Source organism: Alosa sapidissima, chromosome 11, assembly GCF_018492685.1.
Source record: "Alosa sapidissima isolate fAloSap1 chromosome 11, fAloSap1.pri, whole genome shotgun sequence".
In the NCBI taxonomy this organism is placed as follows: domain Eukaryota; kingdom Metazoa; phylum Chordata; class Actinopteri; order Clupeiformes; family Clupeidae; genus Alosa; species Alosa sapidissima.
The window spans coordinates 22306469-22329996 of NC_055967.1; the positions used below are offsets into that span (position 1 = coordinate 22306469).

Sequence of the window (23528 nt, forward strand, 5' to 3'; positions counted from 1 at the left end):
TGGATAACGGATTTTTAGGCATATTTTTACATTTTTTCATGTGAATTCTGCAAATAGAACATAGCACTGAAATGACTTGACTTTTTATTTTTTTCGTAGATATTAAGGAGTTAACGTTACGATTTTAGAAAATCTGCTTAGGTGCTGTTGGATGCGTCACGCGAGCGAACCTGTCATTATCAAGTGACGCGACAGACCAACAGCAAGTGCCAGATCAAATGAGACGGACTGAGGTAGGCTAACTTGCAAATATGGAAGGCTCTACCTTTATACCCAAACATAATAATGTTTGGCTTCACAGATGATGTATCTGACAACTCAAAGGAGAAATGAACAGCAGTCTGCAAGTGTGCAAAATAGCGACATAACCACCACCAAGTTGATTTTCATCCGTCAGAAGTTAGTCGTGTTAGAAACCTAACGTCAAATTTGAGGCATGTTAAAGGGACACCAGGCAACGTTTTCGTGTTTATTAATCATCTTCGTAAGTCAGTATATGGTTAAATGACTCATTACGGAGCGAATGAAGGCTCTCTCTCCCGCCCCTACCTACTTGTAGGAAGAATATCCCACTTGCAAGTTCGGTGTATACCCGCCGACCGAAGCAGGATCAGTTTACAGCACAGAGGCAGGCTAACGAAACGTTAGAGATTGTTACAAACGTGTGTATAATGGCAGAGCCGGCGAAGAAGCAGCGAAAACCCTGACGGAAGACGCAAAGAAAAGGAAAAGAGCTTCAGACCGAGCGAGTGGGAGTTTCGTAGAGGAAAAGCATCAGGCTTGCCTGGTGTCCCTTTAAGAGTTGGCTTTGAATATATTATGCTTTTTAGTTAACGTCATATTAGGTTAAATGTGTGACATGGCAAAGTGAAACATTTTCTTGTCTAAGTTTAATCTTGATATATAGCGAAAAAGTTGCCAATGTAACCTAAAGCAGTGTTTCCGTAACTTTTTTTCTGGGGACCGACTTTTTAAAAACGACAGACCATCGCGACCCATTTCACTTCAAATCTACCCTGCAACCACCAATATTGTTTTAGGCCACAGGTTCTCCAACTTTTCTATGCCTTCCCCAACCATATATTGCTATAGGATCTAGATAGATAGACATAGCATTTTGAGCACCATCAGCATGAAAAGTTGGAAATGACTACTGAAAAGATATGTTTTACATGTAATGTGTATCGGAGAGTTTGGGGAAATTCTCGCATGTTACGCAGTCTTAATTCGTCAGCATAGTAAGCCCGCCCTGTATTTCTAAAAAAAATGTTGTAGGCTACGTTGCGTTGCAGACAAATGGGTCCATAACACTGTGGACGTCAATTCCGATGTAAACAGCAAATAACTCAAGTCGTTGTATTGTATTGTTGTATTATTATATTGTATAGTCGTTATATCAGAACAAGAGGCTTTTGCGCAATAGCCGGAAGAATGCGCCTTTACTTTGGAGTTAGCGAGGTAGAAAACGAGAGGAATAGTGTTTAAAATGTCCATTTAAATTGTAGCCTAATATAATGCACTGTTGTGCATTTTAAATCAGAAATAAGAATGTGAGGAGGTTGCTATTAACTTTAAAGATTGCATCTACAATCGAAATAATCTACATGCAAATTGAACGGCCTTATGTCCGGTCTATGGATGTCTGTTTTTGTTGACAGCACGGTCACTAGATTTTAATCGGTAAATTTGAGGAGCTGGTATCTGTTAATGTTGGTGCAAATAAGCGGATTCATGTCCCTTGTAGTTTGCAACTGCGAGGTACATGGCAGGCGCCCCACAGAACGGTTTCATTTTGAGAGGTAGATATCCATGCTCTGGCACCCACTCTGCGATGCGTTCGTCCCCCAGTTTCATGAGCTTTTATGACAAAACCGTGACTGTGGTAGTTAACAAACTACATCCTAATAGAAAACTGTTAGCTTTCCTGGTATCAAATGACAAATGGTATCAGTTAGGCCAATAACACAACATAAATTGTGCTGGCGACCCAAATAAAATCGACCCAGACTTTGGGAAACACTGACCTAAAGTAAGCGCCTCTCTTTCTCCCTCCCTCTTAAACACGTCCCTGTTCCATACAGCACGTTAGCCTAGTAGTAGGCTAACAACAGTAAGTAGGCCTAGCTAACTGCCAGCAATCAGCATAGAAAAGTAGCTTACTTTACATGTTAGGCTTATGTATAATATGATATAGCATTGACAGGGATAGATTACTGCACGGGCCTACCGGGCCCAAGGGGTCAGGGGGCCCTGAAGCCCAAGCCTTTGCATGGAACCATTGCCTCAATATCAACAAATCAGGATGTAGGCTATGAATCTGATTGAATTTAGTATTGGCCATCCCCAAAATGCACCAGAATACAGGAAATTACATCAAACAAATTAAAAAAATTCTGGGGGAGGACCCCCAAACCCCCCCTCCTACATATACGACAATTAGTGGGGGGCCCTTAATACATCTGGACCCAGGGGCCCGAAAGTTCATAATCCGCCCATGAGCATTGACGGTCCTAAACCCTCCTAAAACCCATTGCGCTGTCGCGCTTGTCAAAGTTTGGCAGTGACGTCGGCGGCAGCGTTTGATTGATTGATTAGTTCACTTTTTCAACATTATTGGGTCCCTAGAGATGTGACAGGTCAGGACAGGTGTAACTTGAACTGTTTGAATATATTTTCATGATTTGATGCAGCTTACCTAATATTTGAGGCTTTTAATTGAAAGAAACAATAATAGGCTATTTTATAATAGGTCTACTTAAAATACATTTATTTTTATTCGTATACATTTCATCTTATTCTATAAACCGTTCAGATGTAGCTTATGTGGCTTGAATGAATGCAATGTCTATTTGTTTGTTACAAATAAAACTCGAGCAGTTCATAACTAGTCTATTGTAGCTTATTTTAAAATGAAAACATGTGTCAATCATCATGAATTTGTATGATTTGGCTATGACTTGACTTGCTTGACCCAAGCTATGACTTGACTTGACTTGCTTGGCTGTCACAAAAAATGACTTGGACTTGCTTGAGACTTGAAGGTTAAGACTTGAGACTTGCACATGTGTGACTTACTCCCACCTCTGATTCATATTAACAAGAACAATATTTATTTATAGTTATCATTATCGTTCTTGGTGTGAATGGGCCTTTACATTTTACTTGACAGTGTCGACATAAGAGTGACATGACACTGTCATGAACGTGTCATAAACAAGTCATAAACGTTTGACATAACGCTTCTGTTATTAAGTGACATTCGGTTTTTGTCATAACAAGTTAGTGTTAGGATTAGGGTTAGGGTTAGAGTTAGGATTATGGTTAGAAGTTAGGATTAGAGTTAGGGTTAGGTTTCATGTGTCAAGACAGTGTCATGTGTTCATGTCGATACTGTCAAGTAAAGTGTTACAAATTCTTTTTTAAGTGTACCAAATTTGTCGGAATTCGGGTTGTATATAATATAAAAATCTATATATGATTTGTCATATGTGTGTGTATTAATAGCTGGGAGGGTGTGGTGTTGAATCTGACTACTTTACCGAAGCACCATGGGAGTGCTGGGTGACGTGCTGCTGAACCATGTCAGGGCCGAGCTGATTCTGTACAGTAACAGGGTCTCCGCACCCAGCTTGGGTCAGTCTCTGGTCATATCAGCATCATATCAAAGCTCTCCGAGGGCATGCTTTGATGTGGGGCTGTTTTCTGTTCCTTGCTGTAACACAACCCCGGGAAGCCCAAGGCCGCTAGGCAGAGCCAACGGGAAAGGATACCTGTAGGATTCAGTCAGGGGGTTTGTTTTGACAGGACAAGCATCCTAATTATCTGTAACATGAAGGTCTCTGGGCATAAAGACATATTAAATGGATGCCGGCCAAACCTCTTCTCAAGGTCCTACGAGCAGACTTGGGAGAGTGGGGGTCTCAACAGGCGTATCAGGTGATGACAGTGCCAAAGAAACAGAAATGAACGTCCGTCTCATCCGAGTATAAATCCATCTGCGACTCTCAGGGGGAAACAGCATCTCCACATCCCGCGTGAGGAGAAGATTTAATTTCTGGAAGCTTCCGCGGGTGTTGTGTTTTGAAGAGTGGCTCTTGACTCCTCCGACAGCGATCAGCCTCGTCTCTGCAGAGCTGCATCAGAGAGGGCTTCTGGGCACGCAGAATGGACGCGCTCACCCACAGTCCAAACAACGCTACTCGTGCTGACGCTGGCATGGCATCTGCATCCATGGCAACAGCATTGGCCCTGCTTCTTCTCTTGGCTGTCCTGTCCAGCTTCATGAGTTCAACAGAGCGCTCTGTTCCAGGTGAGTGTGTGTGTGTTCCAGGGCTCTGTTCCAGATGAGTGACCCCAGTTCATTAACCATTTCAGCACTAAATCATTATTCAGCACACAGTTCACATTTAAGCTGTATTATCATTGCCAGGCCTGCCAGGAGAGTTCTGACGAAGTTAGAATGACATTTAGATTGTATTTAGATTGAATATGATGATACTGTAAGTTATGGTAATTATGATGGTGAAATTCGGGTTCACAAAGCACAACACGTGTGTGTGTTATTCAGCCTTTAGACAACAAACATCCCATGTGTGTGTGCCTAGAGTTGAGGGTGAATACTGTGAGCCCATTGAGCATGGAAATAAGTGCTGCACATATTGACAGAGTCGAGTTAATATATTCTAATGTGTGGGTGCAGTGCTGCATACCAGAGGACTGAGTGGGGTGAGTGTTTGTGAGGACTGTGTGTGCGTGTGTGTGGGGGGGGGTCACTGTAGTTGGGGGGAGGTGGGTGAAGTGTGTGTGTGTGTTTGGGGAGACTGAGTGAGCTGTGTGTGTTTGTTTGTGTGTGTGGAGCTCTCAGCATACCTGTGGTGTGTATGACCTACAGGGCCATACTTCTGTCTGGGAATGGGTCCTCTTGCTACCTACACACACTTCCTGTGGGCGGGCATTGGAACGGCCAGTAACTACTACAGCCGTCGCTATGGCAGCACGGCGCGCGTCTGGATCCAGGGCAGGGAGACGCTCATCTTCAGCAGGTGCTCAGTGGCTATACACACACACACATCTACACATACACACACACACACATCTACACACATCTACACACATATATTCATCTCACACTCCGTGAGGGTTCATCTACTGTACACACCCCGTGATGGCCAGACGCCGGGCCAAACTCTGTCTGTATATTCCCATCACTCACAACACATGTCTGTATGTCCCCATCAACTGAATTCGGACTGGCGTTTGGCCTGCAGGTCCTCTGCCGTGTATCATGTCCTGAGGAGCCCCAATTACACAGCCAGGTTTGGCAGTCGCCCGGGTCTGCAGTGTATTGGCATGCATGAGAGAGGGGTCATCTTCAACAGCAACGTGGAGCTCTGGAGGAAGGTCCGCACCTACTTTGCCAAAGGTAGGCGCACCTTTACAAGGCTGGCTCGAGACGTGGAGTTGAGTAAGATGGTCTGTTTATCACAGTGTGTGTGTGTGTGTTGCAGCGCTGTCGGGCCCAGGCCTGCAGAAGACAGCGGGAGTGTGTGTGAGCGCCACCACCAGGCAGCTGGACCAGCTGAGTGACCTCTGCGACCCCTCGGGTCACGTGGACGTGCTGAACCTGCTGCGCTCTATCGTGCTGGACGTCTCCAATCGCCTCTTCCTGGGTGTGCCACTTAACGGTGAGCCTCTGCACACACATAGACACGCACGCGCACACACGCACCCGCATTCACACAAACACACACGCACATTCACACAAACACTCACATACGCACACCCATATACACACCCATGCACATACACACACACACACACACACAGGCACACAACCATGCACATGCACACATTCACACGCGCACACATTCACACAAACACACAGTGGCCTGAGCTCCTGGTTCAGCCTGGCTAATGTTTGCAGCCCTCTCCTCTTGTGCAGAGAGGGAGCTGCTGGGGAGGATCCAGCGCTACTTCGACACCTGGCAGGCCGTGCTCATCAAGCCCGACATCTTCTTCAAGCTGGACTGGATGTGGAGGAAGCACCAACAGGCAGCGTGAGTCTCCTGCACCCTCACACACTAAACACTCTGGATCATCTAGGGCAGTGTTTCCCAAACTTTTTTTCTGGGGACCCACTTTTTAAAAATGACAGACCATCGCGACCCATTTCACTTCAAATCTACCCTGCAACCACCAGTATTGTTTTAGGCCACAGGTTCTCCAACTTTTCTATGCCTTCCCCAACCATACATTGCTATAGGATCTAGATAGATAGACATAGCATTTTGAGCACCATCAGCATGAAAAGTTGGAAATCACTACTGAAAAGATATGTTTTACATGTAATGTGCATCCGAGAATTTGGGGAAATTCTCGCATGTTACGCAGTCTTCATTCGTCAGCATAGTAAGCCCGTCCTGTATTTCTAAAAAAAATGTTGTAGGCTACGTTGCGTTGCAGACAAATGGGTCCATAACACTGTGGACGTCAATTCCGATGTAAACAGCAAATAACTCAAGTCGTTGTATTGTATTGTTGTATTATTATATTGTATAGTCGTTATATCAGAACAAGAGGCTTTTGCGCAATAGCCGGAAGAATGCGCCTTTACTTTGGAGTTAGCGAGGTAGAAAACGAGAGGAATAGTGTTTAAAATGTCCATTTAAATTGTAGCCTAATATAATGCACTGTTGTGCATTTTAAATCAGAAATAAGAATGTGAGGAGGTTGCTATTAACTTTAAAGATTGCATCTACAATCGAAATAATCTACATGCAAATTGAACGGCCTTATGTCCGGTCTATGGATGTCTGTTTTTGTTGACAGCATGGTCACTAGATTTTAATCGGTAAAGTTGAGGAGCTTGTATCTGTTAATGTTCGTGCAAATAGGCGGATTCATGTCCCTTGTAGTTTGCAACTGCGAGGTACATGGCAGGCGCCCCACAGAACGGTTTCATTTTGAGAGGAAGATATCCATGTTCTGGCACCCCCTCTGCGATGCGTCGTCCCCCAGTTTCATGAGCTTTTATGACAAAACCGTGACTGTGGTAGTTAACAAACTACATCCTAATAGAAAACTGTTAGCTTTCCTGGTATCAAATGACAAATGGTATCAGTTAGGCCTATAACACAACATAAATTGTGCTGGCGACCCAAATAAAATCTTCTGCGACCCAGCCGTGGGTCGCGACCCAGACTTTGGGAAACACTGATCTAGGGCACCATGGGGACCGATGTGTGTGTATCTGATAGACACTGTGATAGATATGTGTGTTTCTGTGGTAGACACCATGTTGACAGATATGTGTGTGTATCTGTCATAGACACCATGGTGATAGGTACAGTATGTGTATGTATCTGTGCTAGACACCATATGTGTGTTTCTGTGCTAGACACCATAGTGACAGATATGTGTGTGTATCTGTGCTAGACACCATAGTGATAGATATGTGTGCATCTCTGATAAACACCATGGTGACTGACAGATATGTGTGTGTATCTGTGCTAGACACCATGGTGATAGATATGTGTATCTGATGGTGGTGTGTTTGCATGTGGTGCACTTAAGTTCCTAAAGCATACATGTACTGACCATATGTGTTCATATATGGGATCCATACATACCATATCTTAAACAACATACTGAGAGTGGCGTTATGTCAGTCAGGAGCTCCAGGTTGCCATAGAGAGCCTGGTGGAGAAGAAGAGACAGCTGATCGTTCAGGCTGAACAGCTGAAGGACTCGGACTTCACAACGGATCTGATATTTGCTCAGGTGTGTCATCACCTGTGTGATTAGTCGTCTCTCATCTGTAGCAACATGCTGATTGTATATGTGTGTTTGTGAGTGTGTAAGAATCATGGGGAGTTGAGCACGGACAACGTGAGACACTGTGCGTTCTGGAGATGGTGATTACGGTTCCTGACACTGTGTGTGTGTGTGTGTGTGTTTGTCAGAACCACGGGGAGCTAAGTGCAGACGATGTGAGGCAGTGTGTTCTGGAGATGGTGATCGCGGCTCCTGACACTCTCTCGGTCAGCTTGTTCTTCATGCTGATGATGCTCAAGCAGAACCCAGCGATGGAGGAGAAGATCATGCAGGAGGTCGACTCCGTCACGGGTAAGAGGCATAAACTCCATCACGGGTAAGAGGCATAAAGTCCGTCACGGGTAAGAGGAATAAACTCCATCACGGGTAAGAAGAAAAGAGGAATACAGTCATAGGTAGAGATCAACTCAGTCACAGGGAAGACCGAGATGAAGACGGTCAGTAAGCAGTAGGACCAGAAGGGGCAGTGTGAACTTGGTGATATGTGAACGGGAGGCAATCATGATCCTGATTCTGCCCCAAATAAATATTAAAGCTGTCTGCAGGAGGGAAATATCTGTATTTCTTTAACTGACCTGGCTCTTAAAATGTCCTAGTGATTGGGAAATATATTTAATGTTTTTATGGTAATATGTAAAGCTCTAGTACAATAATCACCGCCTTTACATTTAAACTACACAATCTGGCTGGTTATTCGAATCTCTCTTTAATGCTTTGATGCCCTGGGTTTCCCAGGGGGCCGTGCGGTGCGGAACGCTGACATGCAAGCGCTGTCCACTCTGGAGAGCTTCATCAACGAGGCGCTGCGCTTCCACCCAGTGGTGGACTTCATCATGAGGAGGGCGCAGGAAGATGACATCATCGACGGCTACAGGGTGCCCAAGGGCACCAACATCATCCTGAACATCGGATGCATGCACCGATCCGAGTTCTTCCCCAAACCTCAGGAGTTCAGCTTGGACAACTTTGAGAGAAATGTGGGTATTTCAGCGTGGCACATGCAGGGAATCCTACAGACAACTCCCTGTGAGTCTGCAAGGCCCAGAGTGGAGAAGTCTGATCTCACAAATTACACTTTATAACTTTAAAATGCACTTTTATTATAAAACTGTAATTCATGTACTTAGACATTGAGCTGACTTGTAAATTGTGAGCTGTTTTGGCTTCATTACTTGTATAATTAGGAGGTGGTGAATGGGATCAGAGTTAGTGTTGTTATAAGTATAAGTATATACTGTATATTCTTTTGATCCCGTGAGGGAAATTTGGTCTCTGCATTTATCCCAATCCATGAATTAGTGAAACACACTCAGCACACAGTGAACACAGTGAGGTGAAGCACACACTAATCCCGGCGCAGTGAGCTGCCTGCAACAACAGCAGCGCTTAGGGAGCAGTGAAGGGTTAGGTGCCTTGCTCAATGGCACTTCAGCAGTGCCTACTGGTTGGGGTTCGAACGGGCAACCAGTAGGCCACGGCTGCCCCTAGTTAGAGTAGTATAATTAGGAGGGGGTGAATGGGATCAGAGTTGGTGTTAAGGAAAGTTAAGTGTTAAAGTAGTTTGGTTGTACTTACTAGTCCAGCTCAACAAGGTCTGTGTCATATAGCTCTAGTTGGATGTGGTTGTCATAGTGACCTCCTGTATCACCGGCAGGTGCCGAGCCGCTTTTTCCAGCCGTTTGGCTGCGGCCCGCGTGCTTGCGTGGGCAAGCACATCTCCATGGTGATGATGAAGGCCATCCTGGCGACGCTGCTGGGCCGCTACAGCGTGAGCCCTCGCCACGGCTGCACCTTCACCAGCATCCGCCAGACCAACAACCTGTCACAGCATCCAGTGGAGGAGGACGACCGCCTCGCCATGCGCTTTATCACACGCAGAACAAGCGCCTAGAGCCCTCACACACACACACACACACACACGCACGTTATTTTCATTATTCAGACGAGGTTCCTTACACAGAGCAATGCTGAGGCTGCTGGCATGTTTGGGGGGAAAAGTTTCCACTTTGGTGGAATTTGTTGCCTACAACTAGAACATAAAAGTAGACTAGTGTGTGTGATACTTATAACACAATAAACATAATTATAACTAATGTCTAAATGTTGAACACAGAGGTAGCACTGTGTTCTCTCTGGAAGGCTAGATTTGCTCCATTGTACAGCTGTTTCATAATGCTACTGGTCTTTTTTTTTACAACAAAATAAAGTTAAAAAGGTCTTTTCTTATTGCTAATTCATCAGACATTACTGAACAAACCACTACAGAGTGTTTGTGCGAATAAAAGACTCAGACCAACCACAGGCATTCTGACATCAGTCCTGTTTATTAGAGGCATCGGAGGCTTTGTCCACCAGCAGGCGGCGTGATTTTCACCTCGGGCACAGTGTGGAGCCCCAGCTTGACCACCACCCTGACCAGCTCACGTTCCCCATCTCCTCCAGAGTCTCTATGGCAACGCCAGGCCTCCAAGTTTCAGCAATATAGGCGCGCTCACTCAAGTACTGTATGAAGTATTTTGGGTGCGAGTTAAAAATGTCAATCTAGAAGTGGAGGAAACCGCACTCTCTTGTATGTTACTTTTAAAAGGATTTATTACACCATAGTCACCAGTCACTGAAGACGGCTTGACGCCGAAATGCGTCTGTAGTCAAGGGCATGGTGCAATAAATCCTTTTAAAAGTAACATACAAGAGAGTGCGGTTTCCTCCACTTCTAGAACGCCAGGCCACCACACACAGCAGCAGCACCATATGGTCAGCGTCTCTGACGCCAGTCTTCCGGTCTGACTGGACGCAAGCAGGAGAGCATGAATGCAGAACTGAACATTTTTAATCTCAACAGAAAAAAACACCACAGCTCTGTAAGGCAATGGATTTTTATATGTTAGCTGCTCAATACAAAAATAAATTTCAGCAACAAATGTGTTGACAACAAACACTGGTTCAGTTCTTACAAAACAAATGCATAGATCAAAACAGTTATTGCAGACTATTGTTTTTGGGAAAGGTGAGATGCGTCGGCCATTCAAATGAAGTTTGCTCTAGTGTTAATTCCACCAGCCTCAGCACTGCTGTAACACAAGCGGAGTCTGGGGGGTGATGGGGTGACTTTTAGAAAAGTGACTGTTAAAAAGAGCCTGTTGAAGGCCTGCAGCTCTGGGTCCTTCCATACAGCTGCAGTTTAGACATCCACACAAGCTCAACACAAACGCAACATGGAGTTATTAAAAACAATAAATATGGTAATGCATGAACCAGCCTTCCCCCAACCCTGGAGTCAGTCCTGAGGGTGCACAAGGCTGGAGCACACTGCCTCCAGCACCACTGAGTTAAGACCTGCTGGTTTAGCGTCCAGGAGAGTTCCATAATCAGTCCCGCCGTCCCTCTGCTGTTCCTGGTGAGCGTGCTGGAGAACCAGAGAGGGTTCTGCGGTCAGCGCTCCTGTAGAGCCCGCTGGCAGTGGTAGAGCAGGCCGTCGGGCAGGCCGGGCACCGGCGAACGCAGCCACAGTGCCAGCACGCCCGCATGCACACGGCAGTGCAGCAGGCACGGACCCCGTCGAAGCAGCTGGCACGCCGCGATGCCCTCCGACCCTGCACACGCACAAAAAAACACACCTTTAAAGGCCCGCTTAAGCAAAACTAGAGTAAGAAGTAAGGACTTTAAAGGTGAAGTGTGTGTGGTGTGTCTAGCCTACAATGTTAAATCAGCCTGAGAGCTTTCTAGAGGCGATGTGTGTGTGTGAGTTTTGTATGTGTTTATTTTAAGGCCATTTCAGCAACTAAGGCTATTTAATGGCCAGAGCATTGTGTGTTATAGAAGCTTAAATATATTTTTTTAAATCTATGCTAGTAAGAAATTCTAAAACCTTCCAAGGTGGGCCCTTACTAAAAACATCAGCTATAGCATTTTGGTGATAAAATTGTTGTCCTTTGATTTTCAAAGCAGGGCAACAGATCAAAACATGTCTCAATGACAGGGGCGTGTGTGTGAGGTGTCTTACCTATGATGTCCACTATGTGGAGCTGTAGCTTGTCCTGGAGGGCGGTGAGGGAGGAGCGCAGAGGGTCCCTATCAGGGTCCAGCAGCTGGATATTCTGCTTGACGTCCTGCGAGACGGACAGCCACAGCTTCCCATACTCCTCTGTGGAGAGAACCAGGGGCCTACGGGACAGGGGCACAGGGGTCAGGACAAAACACACACACACACACACACACACACACACACACACACACACACTGATCAGAACCAATGGTCTACGCAGGACAGGTAGACAAGAGTAAGGACAATACACACGCACACACACACACACATATATACACACACATACAGGTACACTCTCTCTCACACATAGACACACACACACATGCATGTGTAACGGATGCCAGCTATGCGTGTGGAACGTTAGTAAACCGCACTCCCTAATGCCTCAAGAGTAGTGCTAGCATGAAAACTAGCAGCCTGGGCTTTTAGCTCAATTGTCAGCACGCTCGACTCCCGATCCGAGGTGCTGCTGTTTCGTGGGTTCGAGTCCAGGCGGTTAGATAGATAGATAGATAGATAGATATACTTTATTGATCCCTAGGGGAAATTCAAGATCACAGTAGCATACAGACAACACACACACACATTCAATAACAGCAGAAAAAGTAATTAAAAGTATATAATATAAAAAAACACAACTAAGCAATAAGGACTGTAGAAGATAAATAATATACTAAATATACAAAATACAAATTATACTAAATAAAACTTAATCAAAATCAATTCTAAAAAACAGTATCCACATAGTGGGTGAATAATCAATCAGGTGTGCTTGCAATGACCGAAGCAGGGACTGAGCCTGTGGTTCTCAGTGCATAAGGTAAGGTGCTCTGTGTGAATGAGTGTCATGGTGATGGTGCAAATGAGTAAGTCAACCAGTGCAACAGTGCAAGAATAGAGTCTATATATCTAAATAACTATATTAAGAAAGGTATGTGGCATGGAGGGAGGGGTTGTGCATATGTGCTATTACAGCACACAAACATTGAGGCAGAAGACAAAATGTAAAGTGACTAGTGGACAGACAGTTCAAGACATTGGAGGTGGTGAAGAGGCAGACAGACTAGGCGGAGAAGTCTATTGCTCCTCTTCCCTTAAGTGATGCATTAAACAGTTCAATGGCCCTGGGGATGAATGACTTCCCTGGGGATGAATGGAATGAATGAATGAACACATGCGCACACGAACACAAACACTCTCTCTCACACTCACACACACACACACACACACACACAGACACACACACTTATTGATCAGCACAGCAGGCAACTCAGATCACACTCCTGACACGTGTGTGTACCTGAGGAAGTGGACCAGGGAGAGGTGTGTGTCCAGTGTGTCTGTACCTGAGGAAGTGGGCCAGGGAGAGGTGTGTGTCCAGTGTGTGTGTACCTGAGGAAGTGGACCAGGGAGAGGTGTGTGTCCAGTGTGTCTGTACCTGAGGAAATGGGCCAGGGAGAGCCGTGTGCTGATGTCCGGTGTGTGTGTACCTGAGGAAGTGGACCAGGGAGAGGTGTGTGTCCAGTGTGTGTGTACCTGAGGAAGTGGGCCAGGGAGAGGTGTGTGTCCAGTGTGTCTGTACCTGAGGAAATGGGCCAGGGAGAGCCGTGTGCTGATGTCCAGTGTGTGTGAGGCGCTGATGTCCGGTGTGTGTGAGGCGCCACACTCCTTCCTGTACGAGAGCGAGCCGGTTACCTCCACGTGTGTGTGAGGCTCCTCCATCAGCAGAGTGTACCAACACACACTCACACTCTGGGACGGAAGGGACTCTAAAGCATTCCCTCTGAGGCTGGCCACCTGGAGGGCAAACCACACACACACACACACACACACAGTGAACCAACCTATTATTTTTAGTGCAATATCACATCATGCAGCATGGTCATAAGTCCCAATACACTTTACAAATAAAAGAGAAAACTTATCCCATTGGTCAGCTGTAGTGAAGGACCATCTCTTTCCCAGGCTGCTACTATCCCCCTCAGGGCAGAGGGACCTGCACTGCCCATCACTAATGAGAATTACGGCCTCTTTCACTACTGTAGGCCACATGTGGATGATGATGTACTTCTAAAATATATCTGAGCACCAAACGGCCCCCTGGTCCAGGCAGACCCCGCCCCCTGACCCTTGACCCCACCTTGAGCTGAGGGCACTGCAGCTCCACGGAGACGTCCAGCAGGGTGGCGCCACCAGTGTTGGCCATGAGCAGCACCAGCACCAGGGCGTCCTCTCGGTGGACGCGGCAGCAGGACAGGGCCAGGCAGCCGTCCGACGCCAGGGAGGCGCAGTCAGAGCAGGGGAGGTTCTGCAGCTCCGGGGGCAGGTGGGAGGACAGAGAGCGGTGAGAGGGGTCAGGGGTCAGAGGGCAGGGCTGCACCAGCTCCATACCTCCCATCAGGGAAGGAGAGTCTCTGGCTCCGCCCCCTGCAGAGGACAGCGCCTCATTGGCCAACATGAGAGAGGCCGGGGCTTCTGGGTCATGCCCCTCAGCTATGCCATTTGCTGCCGGGAGAAAAGGCGTGTCCCCTTCTGAGAGCGTACTATTGGCTTCTTTATGTTTGGGCTGAGCCACAGAGTTCTGCGTAAGCATGATGGGAGAGACAGGGCCTTCCTCCAATAGGCTGCTATACAGGAAGTGATTGGCACCACGGGAGGAGTGGGAGGAGCCTGAAGACGAGGAGGCAGAGTCAGTATTTTTTTGTTTCCTCCTGAAGCGCTGGGAGGAGGAAGCCTCTGGTTTCCCCATCTGAACACACACACACACACACACACACACACACACACACACACACACACACAAAAAAAAACACCAACACAGAGAGGAAAATTGATGAATTCAGTGTAGACAGATAGTGTAATTATTGAACGGACCAGACAGTAGAACTTAGAGGCATTTGGCAGTGAGGTTGTAGACTGGAACCAGCTGAATCTCTGAGAAGTCCCTGTCCAAGCGTGTGGGGGAGCCTACAATATGCTATCAACAACTTTACTAGGTTTTCCTAGAGAGATATGTTAGCTCTGTCTTACTCCCTTTTTCAAATATGTTCTTTCGAATTTCCAAACTACGCCCCTCCACCACCCCTCCACCTCCATCCAGACACAGAGGGTGAGCAGAATCTCACCAAGCATGTGGAGTTCTGGGAGCTGAGCCCAATGAAAAGAGAGGAGGCCAGCTGCTGTTTGTCCCGCTCCTCCTCTGAGGGTTCAGCACTCGGCGGAGTGAGAGCGCCGCCCTGCTGGGGGGAGGGCTGAGGTGCAGGGGTGCTGGTCTCCTGAGGGGTGGAGGGCTCCTCCGGAACCTCCCTCTGGGCCAGGTAGCCATCTTTACCCCACTTCCTCTTCACCCCATCCAGCCTCAAGGAGCCCGAGCTGCAGGCAAACAGACAGACAGACAGTCAGTCAGTTAGTCAGAGCTATGAGAATTTAGTAGCACACAATCAGCTGCCCAGTGATGATTAGCATCAGCCAACATCCCTAAGTGAATATTGAGGATCAGTTACAAATTACGTCAGCAAACATGCTACAGCAACTAAGCGCTGTATGTAACAGGTTAGCATTAGTATACTCAGCTCTATATCAGGTTAGCCCGATCATATCCAGCTCTGTGGGTAACAGGTAAGCATTAGCATACCCATCTCTGTATGTAAGAGGTTAGCATTAGCCTACCCAGCTCTGTGCAAGAGCTCAGTGCTGTTTCCTGAGAGGCCAGAGCTGATGGAGAGCAGTGTGGGAGACTGGCGGTCCGCTATGCTGCAAGAGGACAGGCTGATGGGCAGGGACAGACCGTACGGCTCCAGAGACAGGGCTGAGGATGACCAGGGACAGACATTAAACACACACACACACAGAGAAATAACTCCCCGAACACAACGTCTAAAGAGCATCCCAACAACAACAGTTATTCTACACTCAATTTACTCCAGCCAGAGTGCATCCAAACTACTACCTCGTACACACCATCTCTGCTGCGTGAGTTAAAGGGGATGACTGTTACTACTACCATCTCTGCTGCGTGAGTTAAAGGGGATGGCTGTTACTACTACCACCATCTCTGCTGCGTGAGTTAAAGGGGATGGCTGTTACTACTACCATCTCTGCTGCGTGAGTTAAAGGGGATGGCTGTTACTACTACCATCTCTGCTGCGTGAGTGCTTCATGGTCATTACCCTTCTCCTGTCGCAGCTCCTCTTGCCTCTGGTGGGGGGGTTTGTATGGAGCGGCTCCTCTCGCCAAAGCCTCAGACACAAAACCATCCAGGAAGGACAAGGACGAGTCCACCTGCAGATCATAACACACAGCAAACATAAGTCCAGTTAGTTCTGTTAGCGCCACATGCTATTACAGTTGAAAGATTCTTCAACTGAGAAGAGATCTTTTGCATACACACTGCTAAGCACACCACACACATCTCTGGTTGAATCTGCTGGTGCTGTTTGGAAAAGATCAACTTTGACGTAGTTTGATGTGGTTTAGTAAAGTTAAACTGGGTCTCTCTCGTGTGTGATGTAGTTTAGTAAACTGGGTCTTTGGGTGTATAAGTTGTAGCTCCCTGGTTGTGTTGGACATTATAGCTCAGTGAAGTTTCGGATGCGTTTCGGGTGGGTTTCCATCAGGTATGGTCAGTTGTGGTTTGGTCAGGTATGGTCAGTTGTTATTCAGTCAGGATTTGGTTAACTGTGGTGCCACCAGGTGTGGTCAGCTGCGCTTCGGTCAGGTGCGTCGGCGGTCCGTACCTCCAGGCTGGCTCCAGCAGTGGCGCGGGGCAGAACACGGGCCTGCAGCTGGGGGTCGCGGCTGAGCAGCAGGAGCTCCAGGGCCTGCTGCCGGAGCTGTGTGTCCAGAGACGAGCTGTGCTGCTGGGCCACACGCTGGACCAGGCCCGCCCCCTCCGACCCGTCCACAACAGAACCAGAACACGCACCGCCGCCCAGTTTGGCCACCGCTGACAGAACCCAGCTCCGTGTGTCAGAGGTCACGGCAGGTCGGTCCAGCAGAGGCACCAGCAGGTCGATGACCTGGGAGGGACTCAGGACATCTACGAGGTGGGAGTACTCCCCCAACACCTGAGAGAGAGAGAGGCGAAGAGGAGAGGAGAAGAGAGGAGGAGAGGGGAAGATAGAGGAGAGGAGAGGAGAGGAGAGAGGAGAGGAGAGAAGAGGCAGAGAAAGGAGGGGAGAGGATAGGCCAGATAACAACATCGTAACTATATTATAATACAGTACTGAATACAGTTCTGGGCAAATACTGTGAATGTGTGTGTGTTACGCACCCAGCTGATAACCTGTAGAAAGCGCTGAGGTAGGTGGGTGGGGTCAGTTTGCAGCAGGGAGACATACGACTCGACAGCGTACACCCTCAACTGTCGGTCATCTTCTTCGCTGTCAGAGCCTGAATGAGCACACGCGCACACACACACACACACACACACACACAGCTAACTAACCAGATAACCAACACATCTTATACTGTGATCTACAGCACCATGGCCCATCCTTAGAGGAGTGGAAGACCAGGCTGCAGCAGAGAGAGCTGGAGATGGAGGGATAGAGACAGATAGATATACAGATAAGTAGACAGATAGATAGATGGAGAGGGAGAAAAAGGAGGAGATGGAGAGGCATGTGCAGGTCTCACCCTCTGACAGACAGATTTTGAGAGAGAGAGAGAGAGAGAGGGCATGTGCAGGTGTCTCACCCTCTGACAGGAGTCGGAGGAAGTTGGTGGGGATGTCCGGCGGCATCAGGTCTCCGCCCACCGAGAACACCGTGCTCATGGTTTCCACGAACCACCGGTTATCTGGTGCATACGTAACCATGGCGATAGGAACATAACACCCCAAACAAGCGCATAGCAACAAAGGCACCAGCTGATCAAACACATGCTGATACTCTACATACTTACATACTGATTACTGCATGCTGGCACCCTACCTACTGCATACTTACACCCTGCATACTACCCCTTTATGGTCCAGTGTACAGTATATTATGTGTTACTCACTCCTTTCAATCCTAGTAACTGATGGACTATAATAAATCAGCATGATGCATTGTGGCATAATGACCTGTGACAACAATACCTCTGACTATACTGACTAAACCCACCAGATCCAGTAACATGCTGAAAAGTCCTGTATACTTTTTTTTATGTCTTGCAAATGGCTTCAGGTCGGGATCAGTAGACTAGTAGAATATAGTATGCGTGTGGTTTCCAGCCGTGTGTGATTCTGAAAGGATATTTCTCTGCCAGCTCGGCCACTTTCCCCACCAGGTCCATGATGGTGTAGTCCTCATGGCACAACCGCAGGAAGGCCAGCATCTTCTCCACGATCACAGTCACATTCTGTGCATTAGTGATGCGGAACAGCAGCTCCAGCGTCTAAAAGAGCAAACCACACACACACACAACACAGATCAGACTATAACGCATACACACACAGATCAACAATACAAACCCAACATACAGTACACACACCACATGGGAGACAGAAACACTAAACACACACACACACACCATACGGCTGAGGCAAAACACAGCAAACACACACACCATATGGCTAAGAGGAAGCATGAGACTGAGATGAGATGGTTTTGCTGCTATTTAAATGAAGCAGGTCTGTTCTCTCTCCAACCTTTTATAAATCAGTGAATATAATTGGTCACATGTGCCACTGACCTCTCGTTTGATGATGCGATCAGAATGATCAAGACATTCTATGATGGTCATTTGGTGCTGTAGGGCGAGATTGGCATCCTGCTGGACGACATACGTCAAGGCCTTCAGCCCTGGAACACACACACACACACACACACACACACAAAACACACACACAAGTTAAGGCTTTCAATCCTAAAACAACATACACACGTACACACACACACACGCACACAACAGCTTTCAACCCTAGAACACAACACACACAGACACACACAAACACAGCCCTACAAGACCTTCAGTTCTAAAAACACCATCAGACACACAGATCAAGGCTTTGAACCCAGGAAATACCCCAGACACAACACATCAGATTGGAAATGATAATCATCAACAGCAGCAATAACTCTAAGCAAATGAGATACAAGAGACTGAGATCTTACCCAGGTATTTGAGGTTTATCTTGGGCGACAAAACAAAGTTTCCGATGCATTTTGCAGCTTTTTCCATCAGCTCTGCATTTGGGTGGATGGTGTAGATGGCTTTCACACACTCAAACAGAATAGCTGAGGAGGACAGAACAGCATCAGCGCGCGTGCGCGCACACACACACACAGACACACACAGACACACACAGACACACACAGATGGTTGATGGGGATAGAGCAGGAGACACAACAAAGTCACGCAAACTACCCAATAGTAGTTGATAAACAACAGTCTTATTGTAGTTGAAGTTACATGGTCTAACAGTAGGTGATTGATAAGTTACATGGTCTTACCGTAGGTGATGTTGTGATTGATCTCGGCTCTTCGTAAAGACTCGTCCAGGACATCGTACATCAGCTCACTGGTGCTGCAACATGAATAAAGCACTGAAACACCTTGAAACACCACATTTCAGAAATACACAGACCTGTCTGTCACAAAATACACACTCCCACTCACCCCCACACACACACGCACGCACACACACACCTCTGGTCGTCCTTGCCCAGCAGAGTGAGTATCCGGAGCAGCTGGATCTGCAGCCAGGGGGCGGGGACGCTGTGGTAGTTAAACTCCACCGGCAGCTTCCCCCCCACCACCTGCCTCAGGATGGCCGCGAAGCTGCCCGCCAGCTCCCGGTACGCCTCCGCACCCTCCTGCCGGGGCAGGCACACACATCATTAACTGCCCCGGGGCAGGCACACACATCATTAACTGCCCCGGGGCAGGCACACACATCATTAACTGCCCCGGGGCAGGCACACACATCATTAACTGCCCCGGGGCGGGCACACACATCATTAATAACAATAATACTAATACATTTTATTTAAAATGTCATTAAAAATAGCTCTCACTCACAGTGCTGGGGTGGGCACATCTCTCATTTACAGTAGTGTTGGGGCAGTCAGTTGAATATATGAGTGTTGGGGCAGTCAGTTGAATATATGAGTGTTGGGGCAGTCAGTTGAATATATGAGTGTTGGGGCAGTCAGTTGAATATATGAGTGTTGGGGCAGTCAGTTGAATATCCGAGTGTTGGGGCAATGAGTTGATATGAGTGTTGGGGCAGTGAGTTGAATATGAGTGTTGGGGAAGTGAATTGAATATCCGAGTGTTGGGGCAGTGAGCTGAATGTGAGTGTTGGGGCAGAGAGTTGTTATGAGTGTTGGGGCAGAGAGTTGAATATGAGTGTTGGGGAAGTGAATTGAATATCCGAGTGTTGGGGCAGTGAGTTGATATGAGTGTTGGGGCAGTGAGTTGAATATGGGTGTTGGGGCAGTGAGTTGAATATGGGTGTTGGGGCAGTGAGCTGAATGTGTGAGTGTTGGGGCAGAGAGTTGAGTGTGTGAGTGTTGGGGTAGTGTGCTGAATTTGAGTGTTGGGGCAGTGAGTTGAATGTGAGTGTTGGGGCAGTGAGTTGAATGTGAGTGTTGGGGCAGTGAGTTGAATATGAGTGTTGGGGCAGTTAGTCGAATATCTGAGTGTTGTTGGGGCAGTGTGTTAAATGTGTGAGTGTTGGGGCAGTCAGTTGAATATGTGAGTGTTGGGGCAGTGAGGTGAATATCAGAGTGTTGGGGTGGTGAGTTGAGTGTGTGAGTGTTGGGGTAGTGTGCTGAATTTGAGTGTTGGGACAGTGAGCTGAATTTGAGTGTTGGGGCAGTGAGCTGAATTTGAGTGTTGGGACAGTGAGCTGAATTTGAGTGTTGGGGCAGTAAGCTGAATTTGAGTGCTGGGGCAGTTTGCCTACCTTGATCATCTGGAGGTAGATGTGCAGAGAGGCAGCCATGACGCCTGGGTCTTTGTCACAGAGGGCTTTCCGGAACTTACTATGGATGTGCTGCACCTGGTTGGGGGCGATCAGGTAAAACTTGTGTAGCGCCAGCACTGCCTTACGACGGATAATCTCCCTGGCAACACAAACATGACCCCAGGTGAGCCCCCACAGACACACACACTCACCTCTAAAACTTAAACGTGCAAATGATATCAAAATATTAATATATATATAAAAACAACTTTTTTAAACATGTTTATGGCATGCAAGAGACACTACATGATTAGAGTGCTTGAAGGCACCTGTTCTGCACAAGCCTTACTTTGGGTGAGTCAGCTTCTCCTCAACCAGCGGCAGAATAGCTGGAATCATGTCTTTGGGGAACATTTGGCTGACAACGGTTAAAGCCATACACACTTCAATTAGGTTTGTGCTCTGAAGATCCTACAAGACAATCAGACAGACCGACACACACACACACACACACACACACTTTAATTACTCAGTTAGATCACAAGTTCAGATTTAGAGATAAAACTGCAGCTCAAACACATAACCTTTAACATTGTGTTCACTAGGAGTAGCAGCTCAAACACACAAACCTTTAATACTGTGTTGACTAGGAGTAGCAGCTCAAACACACTAACCTTTAATATTGTGTTCACTGGGAGTAGCAGCTCAAACACACAAACCTTTAATACTGTGTTGACTAGGAGTAGCAGCTCAAACACACTAACCTTTAATACTGTGTTGACTAGGAGTAGCAGCAGCTCATGGTTTTCATTGAGAAACAGGGACACTGCCAGGTAGCCTGGGATCACACACACACACACACACTTAGTCATGTGGCGGACAGTTAAGAACACATACATACACAGATATGCACACACACACACACACACACACACACTACTTCTGTGTTCCCAGTCAGTGCTTGGAGCTCCTATCCATTCCCACTGTTTAGTCCAATGTATGGTCTCACACCAAGCTTAACACACACAACCTGCATCTCAACCCTTCCACAGGCTCTGGTGAAAGGCTCCTACTGTGTGAGACTGGCACCCACCTACTCTCTTCTCCAGCCCTGCGCCCTGCTGCGCCAGCTTGATGGCATGGATGTAGCTGAAGTCGGCCTCGTAGCCCAGCATCTCGCAGTAGATGCTCCTCACCATCATCTCCTTCATCTGCCGCTGGAATGCATCAAACACCACAGCGGCAGTTACAGATATTCACTGTAAACCTACAGCTACACAGATACAGCTGTGACATCTCTCACATCAGTTACAGATATTCACTGTAGACCTACAGCTACACAGATACAGCTATGACATCTCTCACATCAGTTAACTATTCACTCTAAACCTACAAGTACACAAATACAGCTATGACATCTCTCACATCAGGAGTCCCCTGAATGGGACACAGAGAGCTGGTAAGCTCCTCGGCCCATTCCTTCAGAGGAAAGATTGCCATTTAAGTCCAACTGTCTTTTATATTTCCTCCATAATGTATCAAAGGTGAAGAGTTCATGTTTGGAAAGGAATTCATCACTAGACACCCATAACATTACAGATGAATGATCAGACTCTCTAAACTAGGGGTTCAGTTTGACGGCTTTGGAGGTTGTGCCAACATATTCAGACTGTACAGTTTAACTCACCATAGTCGTGTTGGGTGACGACACCTGCTCCTTAATGGCCACCAGTTCACGTTTAATGAGTTTTTCTTCATCCTGACATACACAGACAATACAAATAAGACCGTTAGAGCGACTACAAATGATCGATCATAATAACGACGAATACGATAACGTTTCAGCGAGATTCTGACATAGCTAACTGAGAATAGCAAAATAGCTAACTAGCTAGCTCGATTTGGTATTGCCGTTCTTAAACATTTACGCTGGAATCGGGCCTGACAAAACTGTAAACATTACTCACATGTTTGGATGTAAGTTCTGTGATACTTCTGATCAAATTCCCTAATTTTGAAGTGGATGAAAGTTTCCCGGCTCCTGTTTGTGAGTCCAAAGACAGCAGACCGGGGAGAGCAGTGAGAGTTTTTTCAACCACATCACTCATTGCAGCCCTAAAACATCAATAACCAGGGACGTCTAAAAGGAGATACAGTCCGGCAACGAATCACAAGACTGGTTCAACGAAATGATACAAAACACTTAAGATATTGCCTAATACACATCCAATGTTGACAAAGTAGGCAGTGATCAGCCATAGTTTCTGACAAGGCAAAATGTGTATGTCACTTCCGGTACTTCTTCTTCTGTTTGTGAAGGCTGTAGGTGCTTGAAAAATATGGCAAGCCGACTGCCATTCAGTGGACAATGAAGGTAGAGGCACCAAGACCACCAGAAAATATTTTAGCTACTCCTAGGCAGTGATGCCAGTAACGCGGTACGTAAACAACAATGGAGGGAGAGAGAGAGATGCACATTTCATCAGTCATTACTTTGAGTTTGTGTCAGCTAAACATGACAACAGTAAGGTACATTGTAGGCCTACATTCTGTGATGGCGACAAAGTGCTGTCTTAGCTAGACATCCCAAGTCTCCCGAAGTTTTGGGAGTCTCCCACATATTGATAGCGGCTTCCTGACGCCCGCAAATTACATAAAATCTCCCGGAACCTAGAGCGAACAAGAGCATGCAAGCCAGACCGGACTTCAAAACAAAGATTATAGAATCTTTGCTTCAAATCGCGTGTGCATAGC

The 23528-nt window shown here is 47.0% G+C and overlaps 2 protein-coding genes across 4 annotated transcripts; one reads left to right on the forward strand and one right to left on the reverse strand.

Moving 5' to 3' along the window:
• Window positions 1-203: 203 nt before the first annotated feature.
• LOC121724493 (aromatase) lies at window positions 204-10055 on the forward strand. The gene is made up of 10 exons (XM_042111090.1): window positions 204-233; window positions 4111-4309; window positions 4892-5042; window positions 5268-5422; window positions 5508-5684; window positions 5942-6056; window positions 7668-7779; window positions 7962-8124; window positions 8569-8810; window positions 9488-10055. The coding sequence occupies exons 1-10, from the start codon at window positions 219-221 to the stop codon at window positions 9722-9724; spliced, it is 1566 nt and encodes a 521-aa protein (XP_041967024.1). The 5' UTR covers window positions 204-218; the 3' UTR covers window positions 9725-10055.
• Window positions 10056-10695: 640 nt separating this feature from the next.
• Window positions 10696-23115, reverse strand: ap4e1 (adaptor related protein complex 4 subunit epsilon 1). 3 transcript variants are annotated; one of them, XM_042111087.1, is made up of 21 exons: window positions 22742-23111; window positions 22462-22533; window positions 21868-21991; window positions 21539-21612; window positions 21124-21245; window positions 20775-20934; window positions 19514-19680; window positions 19318-19391; window positions 18979-19101; window positions 18557-18666; window positions 18120-18259; window positions 17576-17688; window positions 17151-17269; window positions 16615-16944; window positions 16048-16159; window positions 15548-15686; window positions 15004-15250; window positions 14019-14627; window positions 13461-13675; window positions 11837-11997; window positions 10696-11426 (listed from the first exon to the last, which is right to left on the reverse strand). In XM_042111087.1, exons 1-21 carry the CDS (start codon window positions 22880-22882, stop codon window positions 11266-11268), a joined length of 3513 nt encoding a protein of 1170 aa, XP_041967021.1. In that variant the 5' UTR covers window positions 22883-23111; the 3' UTR covers window positions 10696-11265. The 3 variants fall into 3 exon arrangements, with proteins under 3 accessions (XP_041967021.1, XP_041967022.1, XP_041967023.1); XM_042111089.1 differs by lacking the exons at window positions 10696-11426; window positions 11837-11997; window positions 13461-13675 and adding an exon at window positions 13689-13889 and having other exon boundaries at window positions 22742-23115; XM_042111088.1 differs by lacking the exons at window positions 21539-21612; window positions 21868-21991; window positions 22462-22533; window positions 22742-23111 and adding an exon at window positions 21404-21434.
• Window positions 23116-23528: the final 413 nt, after the last annotated feature.